Source organism: Sitophilus oryzae, unplaced genomic scaffold (genome assembly GCF_002938485.1).
Source record: "Sitophilus oryzae breed Bouriz unplaced genomic scaffold, Soryzae_2.0 scaffold_860_pilon_pilon, whole genome shotgun sequence".
NCBI lineage: Eukaryota > Metazoa > Arthropoda > Insecta > Coleoptera > Curculionidae > Sitophilus > Sitophilus oryzae.
Genome location: NW_022147484.1, coordinates 2,358,667 through 2,378,927, shown reverse-complemented (window position 1 = coordinate 2,378,927; position 20,261 = coordinate 2,358,667). Strand labels below are relative to the sequence as shown.

The 20,261-nt window shown below is 31.3% G+C and overlaps 1 protein-coding gene across 1 annotated transcript in view; it reads right to left on the bottom strand.

Moving 5' to 3' along the window:
* Positions 1-516: 516 nt before the first annotated feature.
* The window catches only part of LOC115890290 (neuronal acetylcholine receptor subunit alpha-7-like), a 28,585-nt gene continuing 8,840 nt past the window's right edge, over positions 517-20,261 (bottom strand). The window contains exons 4-9 of the mRNA XM_030910468.1: positions 12,330-12,442; positions 12,072-12,273; positions 9,969-10,158; positions 6,009-6,161; positions 3,775-3,950; positions 517-766 (exon numbers count right to left, since the gene is read on the bottom strand). Of these exons, the coding sequence (XP_030766328.1) occupies positions 599-766; positions 3,775-3,950; positions 6,009-6,161; positions 9,969-10,158; positions 12,072-12,273; positions 12,330-12,442 (1,002 nt within the window). The 3' untranslated portion in view covers positions 517-598. The remainder of the gene's footprint in view (positions 767-3,774; positions 3,951-6,008; positions 6,162-9,968; positions 10,159-12,071; positions 12,274-12,329; positions 12,443-20,261) is intronic.

Below are 20,261 nucleotides of genomic sequence, written 5' to 3'. Positions count from 1 at the left end.
ACAGGGGAAACCACGTTAAAAAACCGCGCCCAGTACACTACCTCACAGAAAAATGAACATGAAAAATACGAGTTTTTCAACTTTTGAAACCGCCATATCTCAGGAATGGTGGTTCGTAAAAAAAGTATAAGAACCATTATTGTGGAAAATTTAATGGTCTACAACATTTGTTTAAGGTACTTTTGCGATAGCGTTTACCGTTTAGGAGAAAAAAGCAAAAAAAAACATATTTTTGACGTTTAACCTATAATTTTTTTAGCAGACGTGGGAGGAATGGGGATTTTTCAGATATCATTTATAATAGTGTATTTAAGACCTGTACCAATTTTCAGCTCTATGCGAATTATTGTTAATTGAAATGTCTGTTTTGATTGGGATATTTTATTTTTTACAAAGACAAAGAACAAAAACAAATTGATATATAAACGGGTGATAACAATACATACATTTAAAGTTTGTATTAAAAAATATATAAAAAATATTTTTAAGAATATGTGTGAAGAGAAAAAACATAAGAAGATTACTAAAATCGCTTTATTATCTATGAAATTCGATAGGTAACAAAAATACTTTAATCTAACATAATTTAAACGTATTTTCAAAATATAATAATTAGAATGAAATAAATAATAATGTAAACGATAAATAGCAGCACGTCAATAAATTTGCCAAAAACTGCCCAGTCTGAGTTTGAACTTGGTGGAGGAGATTCTGAATTGGAAATGATCGTAACACCATCTTCTTTATTTTCAGCTGATGCGGAACCCTAGTATAACATTGGTTAAGATTAATATACTTATATATTTACTCATAGCATTTTTAATAACTCAAGGATTATAAAGAATATTTTCAAATATGTAATCCCCACCTGATTTTTTTGCCACTTATTAATGTACTTACTCCCTGCCATCATTGGCGTAACTACATGGGTGTCTGGTGGTGCCGGGCACCCCCATGTGCTGCTGGGCACCCCCCAGAGAAATCCTGAATTATGACTCTTAGCTACGTATTAATTTTTATTTGCCTGTGATGCAGTAAAAATGACGTTTTCTAATTTTGTTTAGTTAATATTATTTTGTGTGTTCAAAAAAATGTGTGAATTTTTATTTTTTTAGAAAATTGGTAGGTATTTAAGTAATTTACACGAACACGGTTTGATAACCAAGTCTATGAAATTTATTGATAGAGAAATTCATGTAAACGTTTTATTCAAAAAATGTGTTTTTTTAAATTATTTTTCCTTTTTAAAAAAACGAAAGCCCTAGGCCCCCCTAGGCTCAACCCCGCCCCCCTTTGCCTAACCACCCCTAATCTACCCCCAGGATAAATTGCTAGTTACGCTAATGCCTGCCATATTGGTTAGTATCATGCCCTAGACACTCAATGGTAATTTTATAGAACTCCAAATTTAGTTTCTTCCGCATCGCCAGACGGCGCAAAAGACATTAAAGTACAGGTTTCTAATTTATATATGAAGATGACATGACAATCCCTATGTTGACTATTGTCTGTGGTCTAGTTTTTGTCTAATTGATGTCAATTAGACAAAAACTGTTGACATTTTGACAAAATGTTGGTGATCCGTCAAGTTATTTTTAAATCATTATTTTGATCATTATTTAAATAATCATTAATTCAGATATTCCTGATTTATCGGAAAGTTCGGTGATTTCAGTGATTTGTGTTTATAGTTTGTGTTTTTATTAGTTTGTGCATTCTGATATTTAGAGTCGATCATCATTTTCGTCTTAGATACTAAACTTTTTTATTAAAGTCATTCTGACATTTTAGAAAGTATAAATTTATGAACCAAATAAAAAAAATAGTTTAATCATAAATAAGTAAGTACATAGTTGGTAATATATAGTATTTTTTGTAACAGTTAATTAGTAGTCTATAATATTTTTGCTATAATTTATTTGTTAAATCAAAAAATAGGCGCTATGTGCTCTATTGTTGGTGTTTAAAATGTATGTATATATTTTAATTTTGTTTTAATTATGTTACACTTCTAATGATCTAATAAAACATAAAATGCAACAAAAAAGTCTATATTTATTATTTTATATTTTACAAGGAGTAATTTTGAGCTTGAATAAGGTTACCCTTTTAGTTAGCGTTAATAAGTAACGGAACGCTAAAATTATGTTATGCCAAAACTCTCCATTAGTTTCTTCCGGATAACCAGGTGGCTCTAAATGACGGACCCATTTGTTTTATATCAGTGTCCAATCTATCTCTAGTACATGACATTAGTCTATGGTTAGTATACACGGTCCAATATAATCGTTGTAGTCGAAGATATGAAAAAAATTTTAGAGAGATGTTACTTGGTTTATATTTATAACGATGCATGCAAGTTTTTTTTAAATTTCACTCCTCATTTTTCTGTACGTAATTGGATTCAGCACAGAATTCTGGATACAGTACACCATTTTTATTTGAAACCCTATGTGGTGTTGCCATTCTACACTGTCAATTTTAAAACTTCCCACCCTTAATGTCATTCTTGCAGTTAAAAATATGAAAAACCGGAAAGAGACGTCAATTTTATATGTAAGGGGGACACTTTAAATGAATATTTTTAGCCTTTTTCTTTTAACCCCATAGGAGTGACAGATGTCACCTAGTAGCCTAATCTAATCATTTGTACTACAAGGAAATCCATTGCAATAATTTTTGTGTAAACACTAGCCTGAAAACCAAAATCCGAGTGCAGACATGTTTAATTGTTTTTGCAACTTTGAAACGCGATTATTCGGAAACAAACATCTCGACAAAAAGCAACAAAGTAGGATACCACTGAAAAGAGAATTAAACGCCCTTTAAAACGATGTGCTACTTGACCCCCATTCCCATTAAAGATTGTAAGGGTGACATCTACCCCTCCTAGGAGGTTGAAAGAAAAAGGGTAAAAATATTCATTTAAACTGTCCCCCTTACAAATAAAATTGACGCGTCTTTCAGATTTTTCATATTTTTCACTTCAAGAAAGATATTAAGGATGGGAAGTTTTAAAACTAACACAGTGTATGTCTTATTTACAAAAACTGTGGTTACATAAAATGTGGTTAAAAACTGGTTCAAACATGACTTTATTCATACTTAACTTCAACTATGTTTTCCTAAACAGCAAGAATAAAAATAAACTCGTAAAGGAATATTAATATTTGCATTCTATACACAGGGTATTTTTTGCTGTTGTTAAATGAAAAACCCTGTATATTATTTTTCGTTTAGATGCAGAATTAAAAAAATTATAATTTTTGTATATAAAGTGTTCCTAATTTTTAGCTATTTTGCAGATATTCGTTGTATACATACTAGTTTTTTACATACAACATATAAAATATGTCCCATTATATGCAACATCTGTATAAAACTTTATTTCGTATATTCGACAAGAACGATATTGGACTTCCTTGCACTAATGGACCACCCTGAATACATAATACCGTATGATCGAAAAAACCGGCGTCAGAGAAGGCTATGAAATAAAGATCGCTCTCGTTTTATATGCAAATTTATATGAGAAATATCTTCGATCGTCATTTGCTAGCCAACTGGACGTCGTTTTTTTTCGATCTTACCACATATGATACAGTTCACACTTGATCCTGTAATGATACATCTGACCAAAAACGTTACGTAAAGTAAGAATAAATACAATAGACAATGGAAGTCCAAAATTCATATACTTTCATATTAGATAATAGTTCCACAAATTTGAAAATTAATGTCATTTAAAACTGTTTTAAAATGTAGAATAATTACCTTCAAAGAGTTGTCTGCCAAAAATATAATCTGTCCTGGTCTGGAACTAACCAAAACCGAAACTGTTCCAGATACCCAAGATGGAGTGAAGCTCTGAGTAGTTATCAACGATTTTAAGAAAATGGTCGCCACTATGCTGAAGCCGGCTAGTAAAGTCGAATCCCTTGAAATGGCCACTAAACAAAATAAGGAAAGATTTGTTTAACTGTTTTTAACAAATACATTATATCAAGCTGAACTAATAGTTGAGTAATCAGATTTACACCCTGATGAAATTCATCAAAATGTTAATTCTGTATACTAATCGATGAACAGTTTTTTGAGATATCTTGCAAATCTTGTGAATTGATATTAAGATATCTTGCAAAATGGAGATATAGCAATATTAGTTAAAAGTTGGAGTATTTTTTATTGCATAATGTTCAAGAACTTTTTTACAACTTATCGACTCAGCTTGTGCATATAGTGTGTATTGAAGAAAATTGAAGTGAAAAAATAGATTTTAAAATGTTTTCTTCCACCTAAGAAAAGTTATTTTGATACACTGTATACATATACCGGGTGCGTCTCGAAAGTGGCTCACCCCTATAACTCTTTTATTTTTTTAGATAAAAAACCGTGTCACTTCCTGTTTCAACGGAAATGACTAGAACTTTTGATTTTTAAATAGCACCCTCCTTTTTTTTACTTTATTCGATAGAAAACTACTCTCTGAATCGAATGCCATATCATATGTCAACTTTTGACATATTTACTCAAAAACAAAGTGTAGTTTAAATTTTCATCTAGACTGCCTTGGCTGTGTTAAAAACAATAAACAAATAATTTTTAACCAAGGAATGGAAAAATAGATTTGATCGTCTTATGTTTTTAGTGTCCTGACCGGTTAAAAAATGCCCATATAGTATTTTTAATCGTATCTCAATTTTTTTCAAATGGAATGGGAGTGGCTCAATAGCATATTTGGAAAAAGGATTTTACAAATAATTTGATACCACACACTTGGTATTTCAAGTCAAATTGTCATTATGAACCACATGTTATAATTTCAAATAAACCATATGCGAAAATGTCAAAAGTTGACATTGATATGTCATTCTATTCAGAGTGTCATTTTCTATCGAATAAAGTAAAAAAATATAATTAGTGCCATTTAAAAATCAAAAGTTGTAGTAATTTCCGGTGAAACCGGATGTGACCGAAAACAGTTGAATATGTCAATCAATCCTAATTTATGTCATATATACTATCATACCAAATCTCGTTTTTTATCTGAAAAAATAAAAATGTTATAGGGGTGAGCCGCTTTCGAAACGCACCTGGTATTATATACCGATTTGGTCATTTTAGAAGTGTGGTCTGGATTTTAACGTGTAAGACAGAGAATAATATATAAACGACCGGTTGACAGACAGATAGACAAAATCAAAAGCGGCATACAGTATTGCCGGTTTTTACGTTTGTAGAAAAATTTGTGTAGATAAAAATAAACTATTTTAAAAACTCTCATGTATACTACTGATATGAAGATAATATATCTAAGCTAAATATAATCTATTACACCTGTAGTAAAATTAGTAACTAATTGTGAAAAGTAAGATTCCAACCCTAGCTGCAAACATTTTTCGTAAAAGCATACTTGTGCGGTTTGAACTTTTGATGCAAAATACCGCATAGAAGAAATCTATTAACCAAACTATTATCTCTTTTTATATATTTGATTTTCCATTAAGCTGCCTACTGTCTTTCACGATAAAATCCAGACCACATTTCTGAAATGACCAAATCGGTATACCATCCTGGACACTTTATCTACGTAGCCTGAATTTTAATGCATACTACCGAGATAAATATAAATGACCGGTTGACAAACAGAGAGACAAAATAAAAAGCGGCATACAGTGTTCCCGATTTTTATGTGTGTAGAAATCATTGTCTTGTACGTTAAAATCCAGACCACGCTTTTATGATGACTCGATCGGTATATTATAGATAAATATTTCCTCATTTGTTATTATTACAACATTACTTGCTTTTTTTGTAAATTTTTCATTAATTTATGATCAATAGATTGGAATTATTGTTAAGATAATTTTGCAATTAATTAAAATATAATCAATAGTATATTTTTAAGGATTTTAACTGCTTATGATTGTACCCAAACAGATTAAGTTTTGAATTGATGCTCAAAATTCGTCCAATCATTCAGGAAATTTATATACATAAATACTCACGTAGACTAGGTATGTTCTCGCCAGACAGTGGTACTACGTATGAAACGTTTTGTAGATGGTATATATGGGCTATTAGGTTCACGCAACTTAGTATTAGTCTGTCTTTGTTCAGTGGAGACATGGCCATTGTAGTTAGAGTGATCAGTATGCAAACTAAAATAATAAGATTTTAAATTACAATAATCAACATATTTTCAACAATAAATACTACTATAATAGATGAATGTTATATTGCAGTCCCCCTTTTTACGCGGCATATTTATACGAGGGTTCGCTAATGTGGGTTTGAATTATTGACACCAGTGACTTATTTTGCGCGGTTTTAGTTTGGTTTGGTTTAGTTCCATATCAAATAGGAAAAGTTTAGATGGATGTAACTCAATACAAAAAGCAGTCAACAAGTTGTGCCTATTCTCGCATGTACTTATGATGAAATCTGTTTTCAGTTTTTCACAAATACACGGGACCTATAGAATGTTCAGCCATCGTTCACCGTCACGTCATATATTGTCGAACTTTCTCAATCACTTGAGAACCTAGGTCATATATATTTACGTGGATAAATCAACGTCATATGTTTATCATTAAAAAATATGTCTCCAACATCACGACATGATATTTTCAAACCTTCTTTATTGCACTTATAAAACGTTCAATAGGTTTGTCTTTCTCGAGGACCTTACTTTGCGCATGCGCATTAAAAGTTGCACGTATTTTCAAAATAATCACAATTTTATACGGTTTAGAAAGTACCATTGCGATAAAAAAAAGTAGCACAACAAAATATGATTTAATCTGCTGGTCTATAATAAAATAAAAAAAAGCTTGAAAAATTGCCCATTTTTAAAAGATAGTTAAATTTTTTATACTTTTATTTCGCCACGTATACCTACCAATTATTACCAAATTCATGGTAATGCCTAAAAAGTTAGGTGGCATAATTGTATTGTTCGACGATATCCTTCTTCATATCCTTATAGACCAGGAGTTCTATCTGGGACCAAGGATACTATTATAGAGATAAGGATAGTTCGATTCTTATCTTCCTGCACTGTCAGTTTTTTTACGTCATCTACTGACCGAGTTGAAGTTGGCGCTAAAGATTTTAGACAGTGACAGTTATTTTTGCATTTGACGGACGAGCGCACAGTGCGTTGGAAGATTAATTTAGCGGGACAAAAGCGTTTTGATAGAAATAAACCAAAAAATGTGTATTGATAAGAATAAATAGTAGGCATTCCAATTGATACAAAAATGCGTGAATATTCTTTGTATTTCGATAATTTTTATCAACCAAATTTGGTCGTTTTCTGCTCAGCAAGGCAGAGATCATACGAAAACAAAATATTTACAAGTGCTTATACATTTTATTAGAAAGCCAAATTATGTTGAAGATTGCCAAAGGTATGTACTTTTCTACTGTACGTATATTATTTGTTAAAATCCTTCGTGCCTTTGTTCTGCAGATATCAAACTTTCACTTTTTTTTCAAATATCGATATATTAAATGATGTAGATCTTTTGAGTTACTAATAGTTACCAACACAGGTAGTCACAGTCACAGGGAGTTCAAGCTTAACAGATGAATGCCCAAAAAGATTCATTTCAATCGGATAGTATAAAAACAAAACAACTCCATCAAAAGGCACTGAGTTTAAAAAATTGTCTTAGATACTTACTATATATGAATTTACAATTACCGAGTGTTAAAATTAAAATTAAAATATCTATCTCATTTATTATTTTAAAAATAATTTTTTTTTAAATAAATTATAGAGGGTGTCACAAGATTACAAATTAATTAAAAAAAAACTGCTAAAGAGTTTTTTGATATCATAATTTTATGTATTTGGCAATAGTTTACAATACGGTTTTTGTGTGTCATGTACGAATAATATCATAGTTTTATCATCTTGTACTTATTTATTAATAAATTAAGTTGTTAATAAATAAATAAATTTAACCATATAGTTGCTATATATTAGACCATTTGCTACGTTCTTAGATTTTAAGTCCCAAACATTGCTCTTAAGATTTTGTCCCGCTAGAATAACCATCCGCCGCACTGTGGAGCGCTGGTCAGCGCGTGACGTACATAGCATTCCACGGCGACTACGACAGCGGCGATTTGACACGATCGAACAGTCCTTGATCTGGGACTACTAATTCTTGTACTACTTTTTTTTTCTCGCAATGGTACAAATTATACATTATACAACTCGCTCAATCAGTAATATAGGAACGTACTTAACATTTTCTAAACAATATGAACTGATCTCAGACACACCCTAAAACTCATATTTGATATACCGGGTGCGTGGCTCATAAAGTGGCTCACCCCCTATAACTTTTTATTTTTTCAGATAAAAAGGCGAGATTTGGTATGATAGAATATGACATAAATTAGGATTGATTCTATTTCACCGGAAATGACTATAACTTTTGATTTCTAAATGACACCCTCGGTATATTTCTACTTTATTCAATAGAAAATGACACTCTAAATTAAAATGACATATCATATGTCAACTTTGGCATTTTCGTTTAAAAAAATCGTATTTTAAATTCCAATCTAGAGTACCTTGGTTGTGTTAAAAACACTAATTTTTAATTAAAGAGCCTTGGTAAAATAGTTTTGATCGTCTAATGTTTTTCGTCCCCTGGTCAGTTAAAAGATACCCATATCCTATTTTTAATCGTATCTCAATTTTTTCCAAATGGAAGAAGGGCGGCTCATTAGCATATTTGAAAAAAACACATTTTTCACGGACGATTTGGTAGCACATACTTGGTATTTCGAGGCTAATTGTCATTATGAACCGCATGTTACAATTTCAAATAAACCATATGCGAAAATGTCATAAGTTTCATATGATATGTCATTCTATCATAGTATCTCATAGTCTTGTATCGAATAAAGTAGAAATATACCGAGGGTGTCATTTCCGGTGAAACAGGAAATTACCAAAAACAATTGAATACGTCAGTCAATGTTAATTTATGTCATATACGAACATACCAAATTTCGTTTTATTATCTGAAAAAATTAAAAAATTATAGGGGTGAACCACTTTTGAGACGCACCCGGTATAGATACAGGGTGAGTATTAAATAAGTGCAAATATTTTCAGGGGTGGTATATTTCGACCCCAGAAACACGTCTATGAGGTTTCTTTCGCAAAAAAATATGTTGAAAATCGTGCATTTTCTTTAAAATTTCCCTGTATATTTTTTAAAAACTTTTTAGAACTGCCTGTTCACTGCAAATTTTCCCACGGTATAATTTCTTAATCTCTGATATTACCATAGTTACGGCTTTACTCTATGGTTACGGCATAGGTTACGGCATTAAAAAGGATGCTAATACAGAAAATATCCGGTGGCTCTCAAATTTTTTCAAAAAAATTCAATTTTTTTTAAATTTTCAAACTTAAATAACTCGGTTATTTTGGACTTATCTGAAAAATGGTAATAATAAAAAATAATAAATAAATATATACCTAAACTCGATCTGCACTTTTAGAACCCAATATTGGTCTTGATCAAAATTTTGATCAAGACAATTTATTTTTTTAGAAAAACTGGCAAAAGAGTTTTTACCCGACGCATAATGATATCATTTATTATTACGTTCACAGCGTAACTGTGAACGATGGCTGAACAGTCTTTACATTTTATCGCCGAACGACACTATTATAGGAAAGTTGTACTCTTAGGTTGTACAAGACCAATATATCCAAGGTAGATAGATATAACTGCCATCTGTCATCTGCTATCTTGGTGTGTGTTCGTTCTACATAGATAAAGAAATATGTTTATTTAATAAATTAAGCGACGGACGTACCGCGCTTGGGATCGAACCGCGAACCTCGTATTTTCGGGTCAACAGCAAACACACATGCGATTGAACCACCGCTATCCACAATTATTTAATTTTGTATGCTTTTATATGAAATTTACCTAATAATGGTAGTACCACATTGACAGCATGTGGAGCTGAACGTCTCTCGATTTCGAAAATGATATCTATTGAAGGATAGGTACTGTTAGGACAGCAAGAATAGTTGCCTCTGTGGTATACTGTGTTGAAGGATAGGAGTTCCCATTCTCCATTAGGCTCCATATCTTCCAGATCTACAGTTGGTGTTAACTAAAGAATAAATATAAAATTATACATATCGTTGAGATGCCCAACCTAGCATCAGCCTGTGCTAGAATTCGGAGATTTAGTTTAGCTCTGCGCCGCTGCGCGCTGATCGTCGTTTATAGCTCAACGGATAAAGAATACTGTATCGTAGTTTTGCTTTTAGTCGACAGAGTGAGTGGTTGTCGGAGACAGTGTTGCCAGAACCACTGAATAATCCGTAGATTTACGGACGGTAGAGTACGTTAATAATACGGATTTTCTATCATTAAACAATTTAATATAATATTATATGATTAAACAAAGAACGGCGTCAGAGATGGATTGGAAATGAAGATCGCTGTTATTTCATACGTAAAAGATTATTTTTCATTATGTTAATAATGTTGTATGTAATACGTTAATCAATAATCATCATTTCCAAGCCTAAACTAAACGACTTTTCTCGATCATACGACATGTTCAGTACCTAACAGAATTTTTATTTTTGTTGTTTACTCATGTTTAACGCAAATAAATTTTCAATACATAAACGCGCATTTTTCATTCGTCAAACGTATTACAGATATTACACATGTTAATATGGCAACACTGTCGCTGTCAGATCCACAACGTCTTCGATATGCCTTCGTTGGCTGAATTAGAGAAAATAAGTGTTTTATGCGTATGCGTTGACCGCGCAGAACCATTGATGTCTCCACCGTACAGCACTTGAGACGCAAGGGGAAATAAAATTAACCTTGTCACGAATTCGCCGATTAGGTTGCGTATCTTCCCAATTCTTCAAGTAAAGCATTTTTACGCCTAAGCACAAAAGTACGAAAACATATTAATATTAATCAAAACATTAATAAAGTGTCAAACTCAGCGAGTGTTACCATAGATTCTCTCTATATATATAATTACTTATAAGGTATTACTTTTAGAGATTTTTATACTATTTACACCGTTTGAAATTGCTTAAAAAATTATTTGTGGCTTTTGAAAAAAATAGCATTTTCTATTCGAAATAAAACTTTTTTGTGGCTCACCTGTAATGCAATAAAAATAAATATATGTAACGTACAGCCTCGCCACAAAATGTATCATTTTTGCTCCTAATAAAACAATATACTATTTTTTTAAAAAGATTCCTATATATTTTTTATACTTATATGTTCTAAAGCGTAAAATTTAAATGTTAATTTATTTAAAGACAGCTAAAAGTACGAGTGTAAAAAGCACATTTTGGTTGCAAATGTCTCTGTTGCTTATTAGTAAAGATTGCGTTTTATGAAATTAAACATTCTGCTAACAAATTTACCTTAGCTCTCTTAGTTTTCAGAATACGGGGGGTTTTGAAAACTGTTGCAATCAGACACCTTTTGTAAATTAATTTATCTAACAACTTATCAAAAAGGAAAAAAAAGGATTCTTATAGGACCCTAGTTAATATCTTTCTTGCCTAGTATAATCATTTTGGAGTTTGAATGTTTTTTAAATGGGCCACTCTCTGTGTTTGTCAATAAATCGACTTGTCTATTTTGTAAGGTTTCCATGGCGATATAATAATATAGATCTATTTCTATAAACAACGGACAAAAATCATCATTTCCAATACAAACATTTAAAATTTTACAGACTACTGCCTCAACTCCACAATTTTACTGCCTCTTATCGTTCTTTAGTAATTTATTGTTAATTTTTTCTATTTTTCTCTTCAAAATGTTACAGACAACTGAAATACGAGGGTTGTCTGAAATTGCAGCTCTGTAACATCGACATTGATGGCCATGACAATTTTGTTTGTGGTACCTTTAGCTTCACAAAGAAATATATCTCAGATTAACAAAAACTATAAAATTTATCTTTACTAATAAGTGGGATACCTCTAATTTACAACCAAAATGTATACAAATACATGTATTCAGTACAAATACCATTTTTAATTTCAGGTCTTCTCCTTTGTGAACCCAAGATCCGAAGCGCACTGTACACTTCTGGACGTCATAAGGGTACTTTGTTAAGTCTGGTACGCAAAGAGCATCAATATGAATCGGAGGAACGCATAGTACAGAACCTTTAAAATTCACTGCGCAAGAAGTATCTGCCAGTGTTTTAGGATCACTAGACTGGTCTTTTCTATAAAAAAAAACAATGTTGATGATTTTTGTTCTTTTGTTTTCTATAACTATTACTTGTTATATATAGAAATATCAGGAACCCATAGATCATAGCTGGAAGACATATGGATGGATTTAATGCCTTCATATTCATCGGGCTTCCAGGTAAGATGTTGATCCGTCCAGTACTAAATGTCAAAAAAAATATAGTATATTACAGCTTGTCAAATATAGAATGATATTTGACGATTTTGTCACTGGTTTAAACGACAGAAAAAGAAATGAGAATGCATAGATAAATGAAACAAGTTCAGATTGGAAAGTGCCCATAATGACAATGTAAACACTATTTGGCCAAATAGTGTTTATTCAAATTTATTATTATTTTCGTTTAATTTTATAAATAAAATACAGTGTGTTGCATACAAGAAACATTATTTTATTAAAGGACGCATGTATGAAATACCTATGAAACATTGGAAACCGACGTTATGCCACGATCCACGATGGTTTTTGTAGTTCACAGCACAGCTTTTTAAGTTTTTAATGCCACTTTTTCACAATTATCACCGGTTGGAGTAAATAAAAATTGAATTAAACTCACAATATAGCAATAATTACTTTGAAAATGGACGCTATAAACACTTTTCGGAATTTCTTTAATGAGAGCGGTGTAGATTTTGAAAGATTATTATGATTTTTGAAGATTCTGACTTTGACAAGAGAAAATTATTTCTGTTTTTGTTTGCCGTTGTTCTTAGCGACCGCTATAGCAGCGCCAGATCGCGTAAAACGGTCGCGACCCAAAATAATTTCGCGACCTAAAATTTTTACGAGCTTTCCAATCTAAACTTGTTGCATTTATCTATGTGAGAATGTATTAAACGTAGCGTCAAAAAATGTGTACCTATGTTATTTTATATCTGAAAAGGTGCAGAAACGCGTTTATAGTGTGTAGGTTTAATTCATTCTTACATATTATATCATTACCTACAGGCTTGGTGCATTTCAGTTGATTTCAACAAATTCCGACAACAGCGCTTCAACGGCAAAAATCAGAAATGATTCCTACCTTTTTTCAAGCCGCCGCGCCGGCCGTCATTTTGATCGCATTAAAATAATATTGAAATCGTGGTTTTGTCATAATATTTAAGTATTTTAGTTTTTGCTAGAGCAGTTATTGCGACCATAAAACACTCTGGTACGAGGTTTGTGGGATGTGACGCTATTTCGAGTAAAAAATAAGTGAAAAAAATCGAACTAGGCGTCGCCACCGTCTTGTCGTGTTGTGACAATTTTAAATGTTAATAAAATTACCGAAAAAATTTTAACGCATAAAGGAGAGCGTATGGCATTGTTGGCTGCAATAACATTCAATAATTCAACTTTCCCGGATATTCAACACTCCCGAAACAAAATTTTATAGCTTCGTAGTTTCTCACACCGATTTCATCAAAAGCAAAATGGATTGGACTGGTTCGACGAAACAAGTGAATAAACAAAGTGCTGGTTACATAATCAAAAATTAAAAAGACATGAGAGGATAAAATATAATTTGCAATATTAATGGTATAATTTTTTTAATCAACTACCCAGACAGCACAGTGACATTTTAAAGACATCTATAAGACAACTTGTTTTAACATTACTGACATCTCAAAGACGTCTATTTTCGCCTTTAGACGTATTAAAGGTATCTTACCAACGTCTGATGTTAAAAACCCAACATCTTTAAGACGTCTTGAGTACAATGTCTTTAAGATATATTTTAACAATGTACTTAAGATGTCTTTTAATATGAATGAAAATGGGAGACAATGGTGAATTATAAAATAAAACATCTTCTTGGACTGGCATTGTCTTTAATTTTTAAATTAAGCATGTTTCTCTCAGATGTTACACTGACCAATATGAAGTGAACAGTTAACATTTTATAATAGTGATATATCTGACCGAAACGTTATGTATTGGTATTTTCTTCTTGGACAACCACTTCAGATGTGTTATCATGCGCATCTAAAATATGAATCATAGAAATAAGATAATTGTTCAAATATATCTAACAACCTAAATGTTTTAAAGTTACCTGGCTTACCTACAATATCAGCTTTAACTTCTTTGGTCAACTTTAATGATGAAATTTTGGTAAATTCTCTGATGAAACTTTATATCACGTCCCTTTGCCAAACGGTTTTGCGCGCCTTTTACAACTTACAACAACGACAAGAACAAACATTTTCCGCGAGGTTTTCCAGAGATTTTCGATCAGATAACCTCACATCAACCACAACCACAGAAGATAACTGTCACGCCTGTCAATCGTCATATTTGCGCCTATAAATTAAATCATTATAATGTTTTTATTTCTGTTAAGATTATACCATATATCTGTCATATTATACCAGATTATACTCCCCTTTTTATGATTATCGTCTACTTTAGAAAAAAACGAGATAAATAGAAAAATTAAATTTAAAATTTCTAATCATTTCTAATGTCATTTTAGAGACGTCCTGAAAATGTTTTATTTCGTCATCTTATGAATATCTTTAAAATGATGTCCAAAGTTGTGTTATTTTAGTCTTTAGGCGTTAGGACCTAATTAAGATATAAAAAGACGTCTTTAAGATATTATGTGCTGTCTGGGTAGTAATTAAATATTTTATGAACATCTTCTAAAATTATAATTATGTACCTTTAAAACATTTCGTTATAGCCGAAATAGTCCCAATTATGCCCCACTAGCAAAACCAAAAAATTAAAACTATGCTCGTTACCGTAATTGAAATTGAACTCATCTAAAAAGTTTTTTAACTGGAATAATATATTATAATAAGTTAGACCTTCTAAAGATATCAAAATATTTCCTTTTTTTATTTTTAGAATTTTCACAAATTATACTTCCTAACACTTTTACAACAAATTTTTCGTATTCTCGCTATTTAAACCCGTGTACTTGTAAGTAGGAGTTGTTTACGTTATTCTCCGATGGTGGCAGCACCGGCGGAGAGTGCACCAAGCCTATACACCTTTATAAAATATTAAAAACAAAAAATGCCTAAAATATATATGTTAGTACTAATTAGTACTGTTTTTTATTGAATAAATAGTTACATTAAATTTTCACGAAGGAAGCTGATGTATGATTATAGTTATTTAATTTAATAAACCATTTCCTGACGTTACCAGTAATATTTGCATTTTGAATATAACACACCAAAAATACAGGATTACCATTGCACTACAAAAATTTATCTATGTAGTAATATTTTAATAACATTATAAATGTTTCAAATGTATACCGTGTGACAAAATAAAAATTACGTGAAATATATCGGTAAAGTTCGAATTATAAAGTCTAGGGTAATATGTTATATGTTTCTTAAATAAATATTTTTGAAAAGTTCGTATACCGGGTGCGTCTCAAAAATAGCTCAGCCCTATAACTTTTTTATTTCTTTAAATAAAAAATAAATAAAAAAAAACGAGAATTGATATGTAAGTATATGACATAAATTATGATTGATTGACGTAATCAATTGTTTTCTGTCACTTCCTATTTCACGGAAAATTACTACAACTTTTGATATTTATATGGCACCCTGAATAGCGTGACATATGATATGTCAACTTTTGACATTCTTGCTTAAAAAATCGTATTTTAAATTCCAATCTAGAGTGCCATGGCTATGTTAAAAACGGCAATAAGGAGCCTTCGGAACATAGATTTGATCGTCTGTTTTACGTACTGTTTCTTGTCCTGGCCAGTTAAAAGATTACCAAATCGTATTTTTAACCATTTTTTTTTTTAAATAGAACAAGGGTGGCTCATTAGCATATATTAAAAAGTCTATTTAGTCATTTTCTATCAAATGAAGCTAAAAAATACCAAGAATGTCATTTAAAAATCAAAAGTTGCAGTCATTTCCAGTGAAACAGGAAGTGGCCGAAAAGAATTAAATACGTGAATCAAGTTTATAATATATACAGGTATTTTATTGTTTACCCTTGTTTATATAATATATTCCAAGGGGTGTCTCGCTATTGGAATTACATGTACATTTTCTTGGCAGTCTTCTTCGTAGTCATCGGCAGTCGCTTGGCAGGAAAATTATATTTTGGCAGTACATGTACATTTTTACCTCAGTGAGACACCCCTCGATATATTCTTAGCATTTTACTTACTGTAGGAAACCAGGCATCTATGCTCAACGTATGCGTAAAATGATCCTAAAAAACATGTAATCAACAGTTTTCATCCCAACGTACATTTTAAAAAACTCACATAAGTAAAATACTTTAGCAATAATCGAAATGATACGGTTGTGGCGTTCCGATGATCTTTCACCGATCTTATGGAAGTATCATAGTCACATAGTAACGCTGATCTAAGTCTGGCAATTGTGGTGGATCCCGAACTATTGGGACAATTAAACCTTTCACTTTCGGCAATCACTGAAACAGATAAATTTCCTATTTTTGAGTCCTTCTATACTTCTTCCACTATCACAGTTGCAATCATAAATTAAACAAAAAAAAAATACAGAACACCATACCTATCATAATCATTTATCAGAATACACTACCATTGTTATAGCGTATATTGGTCAAGATATTATTTACGGTAGTTGGCTGTGACATCTGAGTATTTGTATTCATTGTATCATGAGAGACATCCTTATGATACAATGAACAACTTTAAATAATTTTTTATCCAGTTTTAAAAAATTAAACCATTTCATTGCAAATTACTGAAATAAGCTAAAGTGTTTCCTGAAATGATTATGATTTTTTTATATATTATGTTCAATTGCCTTAAACACAAACCTACTATACCGGGTGCGTATCAAAAGTGGCTCACCCCTATAACTTTTAATTTTTTCAGATAAAAAACGACATTTGGTATATTAATATATGCCATAAACTAGGATTGATTGACGTATTCAATTTTTTTGTCACTTCCTGTTTCGCCGGAAATGACAACAACTTTTGATTTTTAAATGGCACCATCGGTATTTTTTTACTTTATTCGATAGAAAATGACACTGAATAGAATGACATATCATATGTAAATTTTTGAGATTTGCGACAAAAATAGATTTTATCGTCCAATGTTTTTCGTGTCTTATCCTGACTGATTAAAAGATGTCCAAATCGTATTTTTATTCATATCTCAATTTTCTCAAATAGTACCAGGGTAGCTCACTATAGCTATTTGGAAAATGCATATTTTACGAATAATTTGGTACCACACACTTGGTATTTCTAAATTATTATAGTCAAATTGTCGTTATGAACCGCATGTTACAATTTCAAATAAACCATATGCGAAATATCTAAAGTTGACATATGATATGATATAAAGTAAAAAAATACCGAGAGTGTCATTTAAAAATCAAAAGTTGTAGTAATTTTCTATGAAACAGCAAGTGACCAAAAACAATTGAATACGTCAATCAATCCTAATTTATGTCATACTTACACACCAAATATCGTTTTTTTTCTGAAAAAATAAAAAAAATTATAGGGGTGTACACCTTTTTTCAGACGCACCCGGTGTATTATATATGTATGTGTTTAAGGCTATTGTTAATACAACCCCCAAAAGAATTTTGCACGCCCCGAAGAATATATATTTTATCATACAAGTTTATTATTTTATAATACCGTATGAACGACAAAAAGCGGCGTCCAGTTGGTTTAGAAATGAAGCTCGATAACATTTTGATAATAAAAGATGGATTATTAAAAAAATAATATTTTTTGAGTCAGAGGCGCATATACGGGAGGGTTAATGGGGGTAATTACCCCTCCCAGAATGAAATTTATAACTAAGAAAATCTGTTATAAAATAAAATTGTCAGAAAATAAATTAATAATATCCTTTGAATAAGAAGACTAAGGAAGGAGCATAATGCTATCCATGTATTCATGCATGGTGGGCGGAAAAAGCACTCTAGGGTGGGGACACCTTGACAGTTCTGTTAGACGATTCATTTGACACATTTGAATTTGATTTGAAATTTTGTGGATGTGTCAGTCTTTACGGAGCTTATTTTATGTTATTTATTATTTATTCTACTACTGATAGTTGTATAAAGGTAGTAAATCTAGATGGAAATTGTGGCAGAACTTAAATTAACAGTGACACTATCGCGATTTATCGAAAAGACTCTAAAATAGTTGGTTGTGTAGCGTGCGGTAGATCTCGGCAAAAATCGAGTGAAATAATGGAACAACTTTTCGCTAGTAAGTGACTATATAATATACATACGTGTAGTAAACCGATCATTTATGAAATTCACTTAAATTAACTAATTATATATTTTTCCTTGCATTTTTGCTTTTATTTACTACTTGTCAAAGATTAGATGTCAAAGAATTTAGATACGTCAATTTGATTTACCAGATTTACCTGCTTCAGTAGCGTATCGGATGTTTGTGTTAATAAATAATTATTATAACTTATCTATTTTTATTAAAATTATATATTTTTGTAACAATTTTAATAACTACCAACATTTATTCACAACGTCAAATAAAACAACATATTATTGAGTCTACCCCACGTCTACCCTACATCATAGTTTTACATTTTTTAAATAAAATTAGAACGGCACTGATAAACCGGAATAGAGTCGGTCATATTTGAGGCCCATCGCGGTGGACCTAGATTTTTGATATGCTCCTTCCTTAATATCAATCAAAATACACACACACTTTTGACCGTAACCTATTACTTTATTTAAATATTGCCACTACCCCTCCCAGACTCAATCTCTGGATGCGCCACTGTTTTTTTTTTGAGTTTATAGTATTTCAAATTGTTTAACGGTTTTGCAAATATTCGCTTTTTTATTACATAAGGCTCTTTCAACGATAAAATACCAGACTGATATTGACACAAGATACAGATTTTGAAATACTTTGAATTCAAAAAATATTCGTTTTTAACTATTTTCCATCTAACAAAGGAATACTATAGAGGGTGTTCCATTTAAAAAATCATCCCGATCCATTCACACTTTTTTGAGCCACCGTGTAGAAGTTAAAATATTTTCTTGAAATACATCCTAACACATACTTTAGGTTGGCACTTTCGACAAAATTCCTATTTTTTATTATAGGGCCTACAGATGCCCGACGCACTGTTTGGGGGCCGTATAAAGCATTAGGAACGACTTTGAATCGTGGCAACCCCTATTTTTCATAAGCAACTTTTTCATAGATACCCTTATAAAATCATGCACAGAATAAAAATAGAGTTAATTTGAGATATAAATGATCAAAAAATTTTATGAACGTAATGTCGTCTCCAAAAACAGTTATTATTATTATTAATTAAATACATTACGGCAACTTTTTGATTGGAACCCTGTTATATTAAGTGTATTTCCCTATTAATAAATATACAGGGTGGTCCGAACTGTATTCCGGACACTTCGGCAGCATATTCTGCAGATAAAAATAAGTAAAATAGTTCGTATAAAGGTATGTCCTAAAATGCTTAGTTTCGGAGATACAGGGTGTAGAAGTTTCATTTTGATTTAGATTTTTTCCAAATAATTTCACAGTAACGTGAATATTTGGATGAAAATTGGTGTCTGGAAGTTTTTTGGCATGAGAAATTTGATTTTGATGTCAATATGCTTCCTATTTGTAGGGAGTGCCACCTATATGTGTTTCAACTGTTTTGAACAGTAATAACTTTTTGTCCGTACCTGTATAAAACTACTGAATTAAAAAATATACATTTCCGTGACTTTTTACGTAAAAAATGTCTCTTGGTAAAAATCGCTGCGAGCAACCGTTCTCAAGATATTTAGAATGTAAATAGTCAATACATGTCATTATTGCGAAAAATAAACACGGTGAGTAGATAGTTATTTCACTTAAATAATAAAATTTGGAAAATTTTAATTTTTTTTTTAAATTAATCATAAATTTTCCTGCAAAAAATGATGATAAAACAGTTTCTGTTGAACTTTTAGCACAAAAACATTTCAA